The 19623-nt window shown below is 41.0% G+C and overlaps 1 protein-coding gene across 1 annotated transcript; it reads right to left on the bottom strand.

The window, feature by feature from the left end:
- Positions 1-12576: 12576 nt before the first annotated feature.
- Positions 12577-19124, bottom strand: LOC133113883 (GTPase IMAP family member 7-like). The gene is made up of 2 exons (XM_061223002.1): positions 18574-19124; positions 12577-16377 (listed from the first exon to the last, which is right to left on the bottom strand). Exons 1-2 carry the CDS (start codon positions 18839-18841, stop codon positions 15365-15367), a joined length of 1281 nt encoding a protein of 426 aa, XP_061078986.1. The 5' UTR covers positions 18842-19124; the 3' UTR covers positions 12577-15364.
- Between the last annotated feature and the right edge of the window lie 499 nt (positions 19125-19623).

Raw genomic sequence — 19623 nt, 5'->3', positions numbered from 1 at the left:
TACAAGATGAATTAGAGTCATGGAGATCACGCAAGTTACAAACAAAATAATTTATTTCCAGACGGGAGGCAGTTAGCGTAGAATAAAACAGTCAATTACGAAAAGACAAATTGAAGATAAAAAGAATAGAGTGACATAGTCTTACCCAGCCTGCTTTCGCTACACACTTATACAAAGTATGCACAGTGTGGGAAATCGAGTGCGATCTTCCACTGCTACACATACATACATACATACATACACAAGACATGTTGTGTGGGAAGTCGAATACGATCTTCCTGATACTTACATACACGTACAATATGCTGTGTGGGAAGTCGAATACGATCTTCCCTGATAGGCTAGTCTACCTGGCTTTTATGCCAAATCATGTGTTTGATCCAGGCGGCAGTGCCATAAATTAGCCTGGTGGGGTTGTCGAATCTGGAATTTAGACCCTCACCGTTGGGGGTTGTTGCGTAGGGAAAATTAGATGATTACCAAGAGAGGACGTGTAGGTTTTCCCCTGAGTTATTGAAACTATGGTTTATTAAAATCCATTTGGTATGAAATGTATCTCATCTGATTCCTTGATTTTACTGGATCACATCCATACCAAACAGATTATCCTAATGTTTTGTTACGGTGCTGTTATCATGAAACCTCCCTCCTGTGTATCCATTTTACATGTAATTCCTGTTATTACAACAATGGGCATAATGCAATACAACCAGGATTACATGGGCAATGTTTACAATATTGTACCGGGTCTATTGACCATCTCAACAACAGTTTTTGGTTTTCCTCCCAGAGAGTAGTCCCTGGGGTAATGACAGCAGTGCCCAAAGGAGGGCACTGTGGTACTGCCTGGAGTCTTTCCCCCTGGAAGTGACCAGGTGTGGGGTCATAAGATATTAGGCACATTCTTTTCCCGGGAGTTGTAATGGCCCTCATGGCCTAATTGCCTGGGAACCGCTCATCCACCCACCATATATCTATCCTTTATCTTCTTGGCGTCACTGGTCTGGAACTCCTCAAAAGGTACTACAAACAGTATTGTCCTTTGTCCCTTTTGACACACACCAGAACCCCCACCTCACAAATGGCAGAGTCAACCCCCAGCTCACAGGCTCCTCACAGATGGCAGTCACACTTCGCCTCCCTCCTACAAAAATGTAAGATTTCCAAGGATTAAATGTTTCTTCCTTCAGAAGTCACACAGCAAACTGAGAGTAAGTGAAAAACACAAGTGTATAAATCACATACACATAAAAAGACAAGAGCACTAGCAATCTATCATCTATTATAAACTGTGAGTATTCTTTGGGGTGGGGGTGGGGGTGGGGAGGTCAGTTGTAGAATTGTTGCAAGTCTACTTACTGCCTGATTTAAATGGAGTGTTCTGTCCTGAGAGTTCCTGTGAATTCCAGTGAGTTCCTGGGTGCTCTTGATTCTTCAAGTAACAATGAAAGCCTTGGATTATCTTCATGCTTCTCAATTAGGATTATTTAGAAGTATAGTATAGAACTAGTTGAATTTATGAGTTACACAATCCGCCTCTCTTAAGATGTACAGGGGAAATGGATCTAAGAAAAACAAGGTCTTTCTTTACCCAAATTGATACTAAAGTGTTAGATTCCATCTGCACGCCCCTTTTCAAGTGTAGCCACACCCATTTTCAAGATGGCTGCCACCATACTCTGCTGAGGAACTTGTTTGGTGAATTTGTTCAAAAATCAAGAAAATCCTGTGGATATATGGTTTCTTGACTGCTGGCCTGTGAAGTCAACAACTTATTGAATCCTATTGCGGGAAGATAAAAGAAAAAGACTTGTTTATCAGGTCAAATCGGGGCTATTTCCACCTGGCCAGACCCTGGCTTTCTCCACCAGCCAGGGCAAGGCTACCTTGCCTATCTAGCTGGCCCAGCCCAGGCTACTTCCACCAGGCATAGCCCAGGCTACCTCCAGGCCCAGCCCAGACTACTTCCACCAGGCACAGCCCAGGCTACCTCCAGGCCCAGCTCAGGCTACATCCAGGCCCAGCCCAAGCTACATCCACCAGGCCCAGCCCAGGCTATATCTAGCTGGCTCAGCCCAGGCTACATCCACCAAGCCCGGCCTAGCCTATATCTCTGGAGTCTCAGTCTACTATGCCGCCCAAGAAGATTAAAGGTACTGCTCCTGCTTCTGCTACATCTGAGCTCATGGAAGATGACGAATATATATCTATTGCTGTGTTTCATGAGTTAATGGATCAACAGAAAACCTATTTTAAAGAGTTGTTTGATCAGCAGGAAAAGTCCTACAAAATGTTTATGCAGCTGATTCTGGACTCAACAAACAAAAGGGTTGATGACCTTGTCAAAGAAGTACAAGAGTTAAAGTGCAGCCTTCAATACTCCCAGAAAGAAGTTGATGAGCTCAAGAAGGCCAATACTACTAACAACAGTGCCTCTCAGTCAGTCTCTACTCAACTTGAAGAATACAAAACAACCCTTGACAACCTTTCTTCTAATGCTGATTATCTGGAGAATCAGTCATGAAGGAATAATATTGTGATTGACGGCATTCCTGATGTCAATACAGAGTCATGGGATGAATCTCAGCTCAAGGCTAAGAAGCTACTTGCAGACCACCTCAAGATGGACCCAAAGCTGGTGGAGATCGAGCGAGCCCACCGAACGGGGAAGTTCACAGCCACTGGGCGTCCGAGACCTGTAGTCGTCAAGCTACTGCACTACAAGGACAAGGAGGAAATCCTAAAGCAAGCAAAGAAACTGAAGGGGACTGATTTCTTTATCAATGAGGACTTCTCAGAGAGAGTCCGCCAGAAAAGGAAAGACCTGTTGCCACAGCTCAGAGATGCACGTAAGCAAGGGAAGTTTGCTTTTCTCAAGTATGACCAGCTTGTAGTGCTCCCTCCACGTAAACCTCGTAATGAAGTTTCCAATGAAGTTTCCAATGGCTGAATGGACTTCATTTATCCTTTATTTTTCTTTCAATTGATTATTTGATTTTGATTTTTTCTATTTTCCCACTATGTCTTACACTGATGAATGATTGAATGTCTCACATTTACTTGATGAGGAACTTGATTATACTACCTTCTCTAACCAACATCTCTCATCTTTTGTTAATGCTGACCCTGATATCAACCTCAGTTATGGTTCTAGTAAGAACTCATGTAGTTATTTTACTACAGAATCATTTAATACTCTTGTTAAGGCTACCAGTCCTAATGAATCTTTTTCTTTTTTTCATTTAAATATCAGGAGTTTACCAAAACATTTTGATGATCTCACCAATTATCTTTCTTTATTTTCCATACAATTCAAGGTAATTGCCGTAACAGAAACATGGTTAACTAGTGAGAAAGTGTCTCTTTTTAACATTCAAGGCTATAATCATATTCCTTGTTACAGGCAAGACAGGATTGGTGGTGGCGTATCCCTATTTCTGCAGGATCAACTTAAATTCTCTCTTCGCCCTGAGCTAGAAATTTCACTAGGCCAGGATGCTGAAGCTATATTCATTGAACTTATTACTGGTATCCAGCAGAACAATGTTATAATTGGTTGCATTTATAGGCCTCCTAACTCCAATCAAAACTCATTTATTAAATGTCTTACCGCTACTTTGAGCAAAATTTTATCAGAGAACAAAAGTTGTTATCTCTTGGGTGACTTTAATATAAATCTAATGCACCCCCAATCCTGCGCTTTTGCTGACCATCTGAGTGCCTCTGCCTTCTATCCTCTCATCACCAAACCTACAAGAATGACAGCTACAAACAAAACCTTAATTGATAAGATATTTAGTAACTCAACTGATGATCCTGGCATATCAGGTGTTCTATTTGCAGATCTATCTGACCACCTCCCTATGTTCCATCTAGCACAGATTACTCCTCGCAAAAACTGCAAACAAGTGGCAGTATTTAGAAACTTCAGTCAGTCCAATATTAAAAGATTAATTTTGTCATTGAATGAAAATCCATGGCATTCAGTGGGGATGGAGGGAGATGCCCAGAAAGCATATGATATATTTTTCCAATTATTTTTCAAACTTTTTGATATTGCATTCCCTTACCAGGAAACAAAAAGGTGTCAAAGAAAACCTACATCATGGCTCACAAAAGGGCTAAAGAAATCCATAAGAAAAAAACACAACCTTTATAAAGCATACCTTACCATCCCATCTCCTTTGAATCTCAAGTTGTATTCCTCTTATAGGAATAAACTTAATCATCTCCTACGAATTGCCAAGCGACATCATTATGAAACTAAACTTACAGAGTCTAGTAACAATATGAAAACAACATGGTCAATTATTAAAGAGATTATGAATAAGACTCCTTCCAATGCAATATTGTGTCAAGAATTTCAAGATAGACAGGGAAATAAGTCAATAACTGATGCTGTAAAAATTGCTGATGGATTTAATGATTTTTTTGTCAATATTGGACCTCTACTGGCTGATTGTATACCTCATAGCTCTATGTCATTCCCTGACATACAGACACCTAAACAATTCAAGTTCAGTCTGATTGAGATGTCAGAGCTAGAGGACATTGTGTCCCAGCTCAAACCTAAGGGAGCTGGTCATGATGGTCTGAAGCCTAGTCTTCTCAAACAATGCTTACCTGTAATAATGAAACCTCTTCTTCACATATTGAATTGTTCTCTTTCCACAGGCCGTTGTCCCGATCAACTCAAGTGGGCCAGAGTTATCCCAGTATATAAATCTGATGAGATGTCTAAATTCTCAAATTACAGACCAATATCTATTCTGCCTTGTCTGACCAAAGTACTCGAAAGAATTGTGTACAATAGATTAACAGCTTTTCTTAATGAACACAATCTTTTATACACTCATCAATATGGATTTAGGGAAAAACATTCTACAGCGATGGCTCTGGTACAACTAATTGATCGATTCTCAAGGGCCTTGGATAATAATGCATTTACTATTGGCGTTTTTATTGATCTATCTAAAGCGTTCGATACCGTTGATCATGATATTCTGGCAAAGAAGCTGCAACTATATGGTATTGGGGGGACTGAGCTCAAATGGTTCTGTGACTATCTAACAAATCGCAAACAGTTTGTCTCATGGAATGGTACTGAATCTAGCTATAAGAACTTAACGTGGTGTACCACAAGGTTCAGTACTTGGTCCGCTGCTTTTTATTATTTATGTTAATGATTTATATTTGGTTGCCAAAAATATGTTTTTTATAATTCTTGCTGATGATACTAATATGTTCTTGTCTGATAGAAATTATGAAGACCTGATTAGTAAAACTAACACTGAGCTTAGTAAAGTACATCTCTGGTTCCAAAAAAAAAATTATCACTCAACATCAAAAAAACATCTTATATGCTGGTCATACCAAAGAATAGACAAAAAACAACCCTTAATAAAGAGGTCTACATATCTAATCATTCATTAGACAGAGTGCAGTCCGCCAAGTTTTTAGGAGTCTACATTGACAAAAATCTAAATTGGAAAAAAATATATCATTTATCTGCAACAAAGTTGCCAAGAATATTGGTATCATCAGCAGGATAAGATATGTCTTACCTAGAAAAATTCTTATTTCTCTGTATTACACCTTAGTTTATCCTTTTCTTTCCTATTGTAATGTAGTATGGGCAAGTACCTACAGATCAAACCTTAGACACCTTTTTACATTACATAAGCGATTTGTTAGAATAGCGACTTTTTCTGAACCACGGGCTAGCTCGAAACCTCTGTTCCAAAAACTTGCAATTATGAATGTTTATGATATAAATGTGTATCAAGTCTGCTTATTTGTTTTCCAGCAACGAATGAATCTCTTGCCTCCTAGTTTCTGTAATATATTCTTTTCCAACAACCAAGTTCACAGTTATGCCACAAGACAGTCTTCTGATCTCCATACTGCTTTCTTTAGAACTACTCTTGGTCAATTTACTTTGCGATATCAGGGTCCTTGTCTTTGGAATCAATTACCCGACTATATTAAAAAAATTGTCTATTTATCATCCTTTAAGAAGAGTCTAAAAAATTACCTCATCAGTAATGTAACAGCAACTTTGTAATAATTTGTCTTATCTGTTAAGTTGTTCAGTGCTTCCGGAGTTGTGCGGTGGGCCGTTTTCGGGCTGTGGCGAGGAGTTTGTTGGGGTGGGCCCACATCCTGTTCCCCTGGCTGTCAGGGGCGGGATGTGGGTGCACCCTGGTGGACTCTCTGCTGCGGCCCGGGGGTGGCCTGACGCATAGTTCTGGTGGGACTGGTTGTTTTACTTTATTGTTTTACTTTATTATTGCTTTTATTTTGTATTGTGTATCTTACATGTATTTTTCTTTCTTTCTTTCACACTTTCTTTCTTTCTCTCTCTTTATCTCTTTCTTCATTTTATATTCTGTATAAATATTGTATATTGAGTTATTGTTCTCAATTATAATTATCTTTGATTGCTTTAAATAATAGTTAATTTTGTAGTTCTTTTTTCTATAATTTGTATGCAATGGTTTCTGACCATTGTGTCTCTTGGGTGAGGCTCCCATATAAGCCCAGTAGGGTTTCATGACTCACCTTGCACATTTTAAACTGTGATAATCTCTTTTTTTTGTTGTCTCTCTTTGCTATTGTGCAAAAATAAATAAATAAATAAATAAAAATAAAAATTCCATTTGGATATTGCAAATAACAAAACAGTTAGCGTTACTATGAAGTGTACTGGGTAGATGTACTAGTTCAAATAAAACAAAACATTAAAATAAAATTTTTATTTTACAACGTAGCTAGATTTATAATTATTTTTCATTTGACTGCAATATTAATTTTCCACCCTTTGGATACCCTTTGAAATATTGGTTTCTGACACTGCATAAATGCAAAAGTTTGACAGAAAGCCACATGATTTCTTTACTCACATTTCTTCAACTGCATTGCATGTATTGTAACATGACAGAACTACCTCAACTACAAAAAAGATACATTATTTTATTTTTTATTTTAAGTTATTCAGATAAAAGCGCAATTAGCTGGATAGATTCAATCAATGATAATTTAGGCCTTTATATTGGATTATGGTGCTTTTCAAACAACTATTAATTTACCTTTTATATGTAATCAAATTCTCCTCATGGCAGAACATAATTGGAAGGGATGGATATTATGCCCCCTCCAGTGGCTAATTCAGGTACTGCTGCTCAGAGCTTCAGACTGCTGCCAATGATCTGGCAGAATATTAAGGGGAAGTAAATGGGCCATGAATACATTGGGTAAAATTGATTAATTAATCATGGGTAACGCTTTACTACTATATATTAGGAATGGTGTCGAAAAACTTAATCAGTACATGTCATTTTATTGTATTAAGGTGTAATTAGGGTTACTATTCTTGAACTATTTCTACTACAGGCATAATCACTAAGTATCTTTCTACTAAGTAGAAGTGGAAGATTTTTTTCTCACTGAAAAGATTTTCTGCTTTTGAGTGGATACAGATTATTATGGTGCTGCTTGGCATGCATAGAGATACAAAGGAGCCACAGACAAAACACAGGACAAATCCCTTTCAAAATGGACAATATCTCCAGAAATGATCATTCTGCATTGTTTTTTCTATGCTATGACTCGGCAGTTTAAAAAAAAGGACATTTGGAGACTTGTTCATATTCATAAACATACTCAATAATAATAAATATATTTAGATGTTCACTGATATAAAATGGGGTCACATCAATGACCAACGGGCAGTAGGCAAAGGCGGGGATCCGGGCGTGCTGATCCTCGGCGTCGCAGACTGGTTCTGGGGACGTGGAACGTCACCTCTCTGGTGGGGAAGGAACCGGAGCTAGTGCGGGAGGTGGAGCGGAACCAACTAGATATAGTTGGGCTCACCTCCACGCACAGTACTGGTTCCGGAACCAAACTCCTGGAGAGGGGCTGGACTCTGTTCTTTTCTGGAGTTGCTCAAGGTAAGAGGCGCCGGGCGGGTGTGGGGATACTCACAAGCCACCGGCTGAGCGCCACTGTGTTGGAGTTCCACCCGGGGAACGAGAGGGTCGCCTCTCTGCGACTACATGTCGCTGGGGGGAAAGCTCTGACTGTCATTCGTGCTTATGCACCAAACGGCAGTTCAGAGTATCCGGCCTTCTTGGAGTCACTGGGCGGCATCCTTGTTCGAGCATAGGGTAGCTCATAAGTGTACTTGGTACCAGAGCACCTTAGGCCAAAGATCGATGATCGACTTTGTGGTCGTATCGTCAGACGTGCGGCCGTATGTCTTGGACACTTGGGTGAAGAGAGGAGCAGAGCTGTCAACTGATCACCACCTGGTGGTGAGTTGGATCAAGTGGCCGGGGAGGCTGCCGGACAGACCCGGTAAACCCAAACGTGTAGTGAGGGTGAACTGGGAACATCTGGCGGAGGCCCCTGTTCGTGAGGTCTTCAACTCCCACCTCCGGAGGAACTTCTCATGCATCCTGGGGGAAGCTGGGGTCATGGAGTCCAAGTGGGCCATGTTCAAAGCCTCCATTGCAGAGGCGGCAAGCAGGAGCTGTGGCCAGAAGGTCATCGGTGCCTGTCGGGGCGGCAACCCAAGAACCCGCTGGTGGACACCAGCGGTGAGGGAGGCCATCAAGCTGAAGAAGGAGGCCTTTCGGGCTTGGCTGGCCCGGGGGTCCCCTGAAGCAGCAGACAGGTACCGGGTGGCCAGAAGGGCTGCGGCTTCGACAGTCGCTGAAGCAAAAACCCGGGTATGGGAGGAGTTCGGGGAGGCTATGGAGAAGGACTTTCGGTTGGCCTCGCGGAAGTTCTGGCAAACCATCCGACGACTCAGAAAGGGAAAGCAGGGCTTGTCTCAGGCTGTTTTCAGCAGGGGAGGAGAACTGCTGACCCGGACTGGGGATATTGTCGGGCGGTGGAAAGAGCACTTTGAGGAGCTCCTGAACCCGAACAACACGTCCTCTGTGGAAGAGGCAGAGCCCGAAGACTCGGGGGAATCTGCACCTATATCCCCGGCGGAAGTTGCTGAGGTAGTCAAAAAACTCCTCAGTGGCAAGTCGCCGGGTGTAGATGAGATTTGCCCTGAGATGCTGAAGGCTCTGGACATTGTTGGGCTGTCTTGGCTGACATGCCTCTTCAGTGTTGCGTGGAGGTCGGGGACAGTACCTGTAGAGTGGCAGACCGGGGTGGTGGGGTCCAGGAGAGCTGCAGGGTGTGCTGGCTCACTCAGCACTTAATTGATTAATTAAGGCAGGTAGTTACAGTTAACTCCCATCACCTGATTTCTCCGCTCTGAATTTGATGCTGATATTAAGGTGAAAACAAAAAGAAAACATTATGATTTCTGCTTTTTGCCCATCAATCTACACTCAGTAACCAACAATGACAAAGTGAAAACATGTCTTTAAAAAGTTTAGCAAATTTATTAAAAATCATAAACTGAAATCTCTCATTGATAAATGCAATTATCATTTATTTATTCAGTATTTTGAAGAAACCTCTTTGGCAGCAATTACAGCTTTGAGTCTTCTTGGGTAAGTACAAGTCTCTACAAGCTTTGCACTGTAGCACACTTGTATTTGGGCAGTTCATCCCATTCTTCCTGGCAGATCCTTTCAAGCCCCATCACATTGGATGGGAAGCATCTGCCATCTTCAGGTCTCTCCACAGAGGATCTATGGGGTCTAAGTCTGGGCTATGACTGGGCCACTCAAGGACAGACAGAGACTTGTCCCGAAGCCAGTCCAGAGTTGTCTTGGTTTATGCTTCATGCTGAAAGGTGAACCATTGCCCCAGTCTTCCGAAGCTCTGTTAGAGTGACCTCCCTGACCAAGGCCCTTCTTCTCTGGTTACTCAGTCCTGATGGTGCCAATCTTCTTCCATTTCATAATTATTGAGGTCACTGTTCTCCTGGAAACACTCACAGCTTCAGAAATGGTTTTATACCCTTGTTCTGATCCATGTCTCACCACAATTTTATTGCAGAGGTCTTGAGAGATAATTAAAGCAAACCAGATGAACCTGGCCAAAATTTGGAGTGCCAGAGCAAAGGGTCTGGATACTTATCTGGAAAAATTTCTAGACATGTTTTCACTTTGTTCTTATGGGTTATTAAGTGTGGATTGATTGGCAAAAATAGCAATTTTATCCATTTAAAATTAAATCTACAACACAATACAACTTTGTTGTCGTCGCTCTGGATAAGAGCGTCTGCCAAATGCCATTAATGTAATGTAATGTAACAATAAAGTGTGCAGAAAGTGAAGGGGTCTGATACTTTCTGAAGCCACTGTGTTGGTACCCTTTATAGAAATAGAGGAAAAAGACTGCTTATACAGTAATAACCAACGTGGATCATAATCTATATTTCATGTTTAAACATAAGGGACAAATATTTACTTTTATTTCAATAAATTTACTCTCATGTTTCCATGTTTTTTCTGTCTTTTTTCTGAAAATCAAAGTTCAAAAATTAACCCCTAACTAAATTAATCAATAAATCAATAAATACAATCAAACACAGTGAAATTGGACTTTTATTCAATTGAGTTAATCTCAGTCTAAAGGAAACATATTATGTAAAAATGAGGCAACAAGCATGTAAAATCCCTTTGTCAACCATCAGCATGAAAAAGGCCAATGAACTGTCAATTCAGAAGATACAGATGGTAAATGATTAATGATAAATGGATACACATACCATTTACCAGTGTAAGGGCAATAATAAAAAGGAGTAAGTCATATGGAATGGTTGCAAACCTGCCAGGAAGAGGCTGCAATTACATATTATACCCATGGACAGTAAGGAAGAGCCTGAAGAAGGCAATAAGTAATCCAAGGATCAAGGTCAAAGAATTGGAGAGACTGGTTGTGGGTCTTGGGGTCACCAAATCTCAAAAAGAACAATAAAATGGCATCTCCAAACTGGAAAAAGCTCAATAAACAAAACTAAGCATCTTGGCAAACCTCATTGGAATTATGACTGGAAGAGAGTGCTGTGGTCAGATGAGACCAAAACTGAATGGTGGCAAAATGGGATTCATGCAAGGAGAAGCAATGCATAGCTACTGTTAAATATGGCAGTGGGTCATTGATGTTTTGGAGATGTTTTGCTGCCAGCACTCCAGGGGCACTATTTAAGATAAATGGCACAATGAATTCAACAAAGCACCAGGAAATATTTGAGGGAAATTATTATTTTATTTGAAAAATGTAGGACCTTGTTTGAGTCCATTGAATCATTAATAAAGCGCACACGTTGGAAAATAAGGCTTATGTCGATAACTGTATTATTTCTTGAGCCCACTGTATACCCATACATACCCCTTCCCTCCATCCCACCAGGTCCTGCTCTTGGTCCTCAGAGTATATAATATATAGAGACCAATAGAAGCCAATGGGGAGAAGTTTCTGCCACACAGGGCCGCATGTTCGCCTACTGCTCAAGTTCAGTTAAAATCTCTACATTTCTAAGCAAAGATTTCTCGTCTAAGCTTTTTTGGGGAAATAAAAATATCTACTGTATACAGTATATTCGTCTGTGCTAGGGGGGAAAAAATATCTTGGAAAAAAACATTTCAAAAATAATAAAAAACATCAGTATTCGAACGGAAATATTTTACATTTTCTGTCAAACATGAATGGAATCCAATGAGAAAATAGGCTTTTTGAGAGAAAAAAAGAATATCTTGATAGTTACCATGTTATACTTTGGTCGCTAATTTAAATCGCTATTTTATCACAATATGAAATAATTTCAGTTTCAGACTTCAGTTATATTTATCTCTATTTAATTTGATATCTAATTCAATCCTATTTTTGCCTTAATTAAACTGAAACTATTATTCCTATTTTATTATTCAAACTCAAACATACATATATGAATTCACCTTTTAACCAAAAACAAATCTTACCTCTGTTAACACAAAACCATTCAAACAATTCAGTATACACAATGAATCACTTTGTTTCTCTTTCTTTTCTTAAGTTCAGTCTCTCAATTTTCTCAGTTCCTTTCAATAACTCAGTTCGTTCAAGGACAGCAAATTTCCAGTGTGAAAATCCGTTGATCTCATCGCACACGCATTGATGAATGTTGTTCTCGTGGGTGGCTCGCCATCCTGTTTTCCGTGCAGAAACGTCCTTGAATCCACACAATGTATCACAAATATTAGTTTGGTCTTTCTTTCAAGGTTGTTACTGTTACCAACCGGTAAATCAGGTACCTGATATACTGTATAATTCTGCTATCATTTATTTGTTTCGTACTTATCTGTAATCATCTTTCTTTGCAGCGAACTTTTTCTTTGTTTTTCTTTAGCTTAGGTCTGTTGTATTCTACAGTTCCTTTTTTCTCCACAGGGTGAAGCTCTTATATGGCATGTGACCTAATTGATCATAGCTTCAGCAATCATATTTCGTTTTATGACATTATGACTTATTTTAAGAACCCTTACCCTTATTTAAATATTTATTTTATTTGCTATCATTTTGATATGTCATTATACATTTAGATAAAATGTAATAAGTTTGTTATCTTTGCAGTTCTACAGGGAAATGCATTTTAAGCCTGGGTTACACTTCATTTATGCAGGGAGGTATTAATGAGACTCTTTCAAAGGAGCCCAGACTACAAAACATGATTCCAAAATAAGTGAGTTCCAAGTTACAACAGAAGTACATGTACACAAATATAAAAAACAATTTACATATGAATATACACCGATCAGCCACAACGTTAAAATCACTGACAGGTGAAGTGAATAACATTGATCAGCTGTTACAATGGCACCTGTCAAAGGGTAGGATATATTAGGCAGCAAGTGAACAGTCAGTTCTTGAAGCTGGAAGCAGGAAAAATTGGCAAGTGTAAGGATCTGAGTGACTTTCACAACAGCCAAATTGTGATGGCTAGATAACTGGGTCAGAACATCTCCAAAACGACAGGTCTTGTGGGGTGTTCCCGGTATGCAGTCGTTAGTACCTACCAAAAGTGGTCCAAGGAAGGACACCAGGCACCAGGGTCATGGGCACCCAAGGCTCATTGATGTACGTGGGGAGCGAAGGCTAGCCCGTCTGGTCCCATCCCACAGATTCCTACTGTAGAACAAATTGATGAAAAACCTAATGCTGGCTATGATAGAAAGGTGTCAGAACACAGTCTGCGTATGGGGCTGCATAGCTGCAGATCAGAGATCGGGTCAGAGTGCCCATGCTGACCCTTGTCCACCGCTGAAAGCGCCTACAATGGGTGTACGTGAGCGTCAGAACTGGACCATGGAACAATGGAAGAAGGTGGCCTGATGAATCACATTTTCTTTTGCATCATGTGGATGGCCGGGTGTGTGTGCGTTGTTCACCTGGGGAAGGGATGGCACCAGGATGCACTATGAGAAGAAGGCAAGCCCGCAGAGGCAATGAGATGCTCTGGGCAATGTTCTGCTGGCCAACCTTTGGTTCTGGCATTCATGTGGATCTTCCTTTGACATGTACCACCTACCTAAACATTGTTGCACACAGCAAAGTACACCCCGTTAGAGGACAAGCTTTCCGATTATGACGAAGAAATACAACCTTACAGTTTTGAACCTGAATTTACAGAGGAAGAATTTTGTGAGTGAGAGAGACAGACAGCAGAGGACGATCTCAAAACGCTTGCTCCACTGCAGCCATCGCCATCAGATGCTCAGGGAACAAATCTATATTGTAATTAATGACAGGGGCTCCACTATCGCCATCACGTCATGTTCGATGGCAGTGTCAAGGTTTGAGAATCGCTGAAGTTCATTCCCATATAATGAATTTAATTTAATGAGAAATGTAATTGTGTCTTCTTATTTAATTCCATACAAATTATAAAGAGGGTTGCTATTCACATCGCCTACGTCACAGGTGTCAAACTCCAGTCCTGGAGGGCCACAGTGTCTGCTGGTTTTTGGGATGTTCTCGGCACCTGAGGTTCATTCAAGTCATTGATTGGCTAAAGACACACCTTGTTCTCAAGGCCTTCATTGACAGCTGATTGGACGGAAACCCCAAAAACCTGCAGACACTGCGGCCCCCTGAGAATTCAGTTTGAAACCCCTGGCCTACGTCATCACAGTCTGTAATTTAGCTAGCTAGCAAGCTAGCCCCAGTCTTTCAAAAGAATTATGAGCGATTGGAGCAATCTAGTTAGCTAGCTAAATTAGCTGGCTACAACTGAACCAGAGCATCGTTGCTTTATCTAATGAGTGAAAACAGCATAGCTGTCGACATCCAATGAAAAGTGAGCTTGCAAAACACAACAGGAAGCTATGCTGTCAGATTTATTGATGATGGTGATGGCTACAATGGAGCTAGTAGAATGTCAACATGATGGCTGATGGCGATTGCTGACGTTGATGGCTGCAGTGGAGCCGTGCCGTAACTAACATTACGGTATTTTCGCTGGAGAATAATGTGATCGCCTGGATGGGTGGCTGTCCATAAACCAGTCTCTGCATTCAAGGGTGGAGTTTGAGTGCCCGTTACCTTCTGGGAAACACAGGCTGGAGATTCAAGCCAAACTGGACATGTTTGTTTTCAGAAGTTTTGCCCCATATTTAGGAAACTGCTGACAGTGATTAGGGGCGGCCTGTAGCGTAGTGGTGAAGGTAAATGACTGGGACACGCAAGGTTGATGGTTCTAATCCCGGTTTAGCCACAATAAGATCTGCACAGCCGTCGGACCCTTGAGCAAGGCCCTTAACCCTGTATTGCTCCAGGGGAGGATTGTCTCCTGCTTAGTCTAATCAACTGTACGTCGCTCTGGATAAGAGCGTCTGCCAAATGCCAATAATGTAATGTAATGATTTTAAAAATGCCGACACAAAATTTAAGCATTTAACCCAAATAAGCTCAACTGAAAAAAACATGACATCGCTCCTTTAATGAAGTTCCAAACAGCCAGCGGAGAATGGGCATACCCCTATAGTCAGGTTCCTCCCAAGATTTCTTCCTATCGGCAAGTTTTTTCTTGCCAGGGTCAAAGGGTTTTTCGCCCCATAAGAGAGTCGTTTACCTCATATTCTATTTGGGGGCTCAGGGCTAATATGATTTTTAAATTATTATTATTTTATCCAAAACAGCTTACAATTGATGAGACTAAGCAGGGGCCAACCCCCCTGGAGCAATGTGGGGTTAAGGGCCGCAAGATCCCAACAGCTACCCTGATTGAATGGCTACGCTGGGGCTTGAACCACCAACCTCTCAGGTCCCAGTCAAGCACCTTAACCACTTAACCACTATGATCAGCAGTTTTCTCCAAGAGATCCAAATTGGGCAGAAACGGGGGGAAAGATCATTTGTTTAAAAGGCTCAATAACTTTATCTACACTTGAGTAATGGTATGTTCCAGCATCTATCACAAGAGAGCACAGTGTTTCTCAGGTTTCAGTTTACACTCTTCCACATATTTCTTTTTAAACTCATTAAATTCCTCTGCTTTTTTTCGAGCATCATCATATTTCATGGTCAATTCATTCATTCGTCTTTCATAGTTTTCTGTCATTTCTTGTTTTTCTTTTTCTGCTCTTTCCCTCCTGGCCTGATCTTCCTTCTTTCTCTTCTGGATCTCTTCTTCTTGCTCCCTCTTCAATTCCTCCTGCAGCCTGGCCAGCATTTTTCTCTCGCATGTTTCATGTTTCTCTACTTTTTGTTGCTGCTCTTGCATCTTTCTTGTCATCTCTTTCATCTCCTCTTCATGTTTTTCCTGCAGCTGCTCTTTCTCTCTCAGTATTCTCTCACATTGTTTCTTTATGGCAAATTCTGCCTCCTGGAACATCTCATTGGTGTAGCAGCCTCCTCCGTTCTTCTGCACCATCATGTCTATCTTATCCAGCAGCTCAGAGACTTGGGTGATGTTGGTCACGGCATTATTATTGAAGACATGAAACCTATTTCCACAGTCTTGAATCAGATTTTGGATTGTAGCGTCACCTCTTTGAATGTAACTTTCAATGGATTCATCTTTAAGATCATCCCCTCTTGTGAACACAACTATGGTAAACCTTTCAACCGCATTACCAAAGGTATTCTTAATGATCTGCACTGTCTCCTTCTCTTCCTGTGTGATTCTCCCAATTGCTAGCACTATGAGAAACACATGAGGTCCTGGGGCCGAATAGGAGATGCATTTGGCTATTTCCTGCTGGACCACCTCATTAGATACTTCTGTGTCAAAGAGACCCGGTGTGTCAACTACAGCAACACGCCTGCCAGCAACTTTCCCTACTCTTTTCTCACAGCAGGCAGTCACTGATGTCATACTGGACCGAGACAGGAACTCCTCCTTCTGCAGTATGGTGTTTCCTGTGGCACTTTTCCCACTTCCTGTCTTCCCCACGAGCACAATCCTCACACAGTCAGAGCTCTGATCTGCAAAATGAAGAATCACTGTGAAATTTCAAGAAATGAAGAGAATCATAAAAAGACTTGTCTCAGACTGTGGGCCCTATGTTCATAGTTAGGTGTCTAGTTAGTGTGTGCATGGTCAGATGTACTTTTGCTAGTTTCAGGGCAAGTAGTTTAAGCGCAAAGTACAGCACAAGGTTCAAATGCCACCTTCCATTCCCTTTAAAGCCAACTGCATTTGCCCCTTGGTGGGTTTAGAAAGAAGTGGAACAGACAGGATCACCTCTGAGATAAAAGACATGCACCTGCACGAGTCCTTTACTATTGTTTGAATTGTATAATGTGGTACTCATTTGTTTTTGTTTCTGATTTGTTGTGACAAGTTCAGGATAGAGCTCTGCATATTCTGAGGGTTGTCAAACTAAAGTCCTGGAGGGCCACAGGGCCTGGAGCTATTTGTGGATTCCTTAATTCCAGCAGCCAATTAAGACATTGAGAACAAGGTGTGCGGACTATCAATAACTTAAATAAATCACTGGTGCCAAAACATTTAATACTGGGAACCAACAGAAACCACTGCCAACCCAAGAGCAGACACTGTGCCCTTCCACTAAACCCGGAGAGACTGAGGCCCTCCAGTACTGGAGTTAAACCCATAGACACTGAGGCCCTCCAGTACTGGAGTTAAACCCACAGACACAGAGCACCTCCAGTACTGGAGTTAAACCCACAGACACTGAGTACCTCCAGTACTGGAGTTAAACCCACAGGCACTGAGTAACTCCTGTACTGGAGTTAAACCCTGCAGATACTGTGAGAGTGATTGTGAAAGTGAAAGTGGTTTGTTTTCATGATTATTATCACAAGTTATTCATTTGATGCCAGAACACAGAGATTGCTGATACAAGACAAACCACTGCTTTAAAAGGACCTTGCATTTTTTAAGGTCAATTGAAGTAAGATACTTTTTTTCTGAAAACCATAGGTGCCAAAATTATTGGCACCCCTAAGAATTATTGCAAATACAATCAAACAAAGTGAAATAGGGTGGCCTGTAGCGTAGTGGTTAAGGTAAAGGACTGGGACACGCAAGGTCAGGGGTTCTAATCCCGGTGTAGCCACAATAAGATCCGCACAGCTGCTGGGCCCTTGAGCAAGGCCCTTAACCCTGCATTGCTCCAGGGGAGGATTGTCTCCTGCTGAGTCTAATCAACTGTACGTCGCTCTGGATAAGAGCGTCTGCCAAATGCCAATAATGTAATGTAATGAAATTGGCCGTACAATTTTTTTTTTTAATTCAACAAAGTACCATGACATTTTGGCTGAAAACCTTATAAAGACTCCAGCAACCGGCCACTCTCATTAATTCACATCAATATTAAAATCATCAATAAGTGGTGTGAATAGAAACTGTCACACCACTTATTGTCCACTCTGATCAAACAGGATTCATTAAAGGCACTCGTATAACAATACCTGCAGGCTATTCAACTTCATACAACACGCAACCCAGAACAAAAGGGACACAGTCATCGCCTCATTAGATGCTGAAAGAGTAAACTGGACATTTCTATTCACTATATTGAAAACTTTTCGGTTCGGAGCAACATTTATCAACTGGACACTGTACAAACTCACCAATGGCCAGTGTCAACAGCTAATGGACTCACATCAGCAAGTTTTGTCTTACAAAGGGGGACCAGGCAACGATGCCCACTCTCTCCCTCTTTATTTGCCATCTTTATAGAACCCCTTGTTGCTGCAATATGACAAAATAATATCCAAGGAATACCAACTCTAAATAAATACACCCCACAAAATCAGTTTCTATGCCGATGATATTCTAAGGTATTTACAGAATCCACAAACTTCCCAACAGGAAACAATCAAAGTAATAAATTAATTCTATAAATGATCAGACTTCTACCACTTTGCAATGAGAGCTGGAACTTGGCAACCCAAACATCACTCATCCCCTCAACCACTGACACTTTTAAATACCTACATATGTTTCCTAAGTGTCAATGCAATATCCTACTAAAATGTTGAATATCAATTTGCTCTATTGTGTACCTGTCAGTTGTTTCGTTTCATCACAGTTTGTTTCCCATTTGTTCTTTCATTGTTCCCTTCCCTCTCTCATCTCATAATTGTAATTAAAAAATAAAATCTAAGCATTTATCAGTTCTCAACAAGGGGATCCCTTTCTTTTATTTTTACCTTCCATTTTCTGTGGTTTTCTTGTCAGCTGTGGCTTCTGCTTCTTCTCCATCTTCTGTTGAGTCCTCATCAGTGAGCCCTCCATCCCTCCAAGTGCAGATTTTGGCTCCTGGAATATCTTACATCTGATGAAACCTCCTCTATTCTCCTCCACCATCTGCTCTATTTTCTTCATTAGTTCAGCAGCCTGGGTGAAGTCAATCCTGTCTGTGTTCAATTTGAGACACCTTCCACTGCACATTTGGATAACTTTATAAATAGAATCCATAAAAGCTCTTTTACTCCCCTGAGTGGTCAGTACTACTGAGTACCTAAAGGCCTCAGCACTGAAAAAGCCCAGGACTCTCTCAAGACTATTTCTATCACTTTCTTTAAACCCCCCCTTCTGCAGCACTAGCAGAAGTGCATGAGGACCTGGGGCAGACAGGGTCACACATCTCTCTATCTGATCAAATAATTTTCTTACAGGGAGCTGAGGGTCCAGTAAATCTGGAGTGTTGATCAGAGCCACAGGCCTCCCATTCACCAGACCTTGTGCTCTCTCACACTGATCTTTTACTGAAAGCACCTCTTCCCTCAGGATGGCATTTCCCACTTTATTCTTCTCTTCTCCAGACCTCCCCAGCAGCACAATCCTCAGCTCAGACACTGCAAAGTGGGAGACATTTTGTTTCTGTAAGACAAACACTTATAACTAATTTACAAATTTCCATTTCTCTTCTGAATGGTAAACCACAGCATCACTGAATGAATAAACCACTAAAAAGAAAAAAAAATGTAATACAAGTAAAGACATTTTAGACCCTGACTGTTTTTTTTAAAGAATAGGCCTAGCTTATAAATATTCCGTAAGCATTCAATTCTACAGGTCACAAACAAGGTCGACAGTTGTGCAGCAACTCACAAGGATCAGTCAAACTTGCCATTTCATTAGAAGGCCGAGGTTCTCAAAAGTTGATTTGATCAAAATGGTGTTGTGGAAATTAAAAGGGAAACTAATCTATTTCAAGCTGCGCCATTCAAGTATCGCAAACGATGTAGCCTGTATGA

The sequence above is a fragment of the Conger conger genome, chromosome 16 (assembly GCF_963514075.1).
Source record: "Conger conger chromosome 16, fConCon1.1, whole genome shotgun sequence".
In the NCBI taxonomy this organism is placed as follows: Eukaryota; Metazoa; Chordata; class Actinopteri; order Anguilliformes; family Congridae; genus Conger; species Conger conger.
Note: the sequence above shows the minus strand (reverse complement) of the source record. Positions and strands in the feature narration are given on the sequence as shown.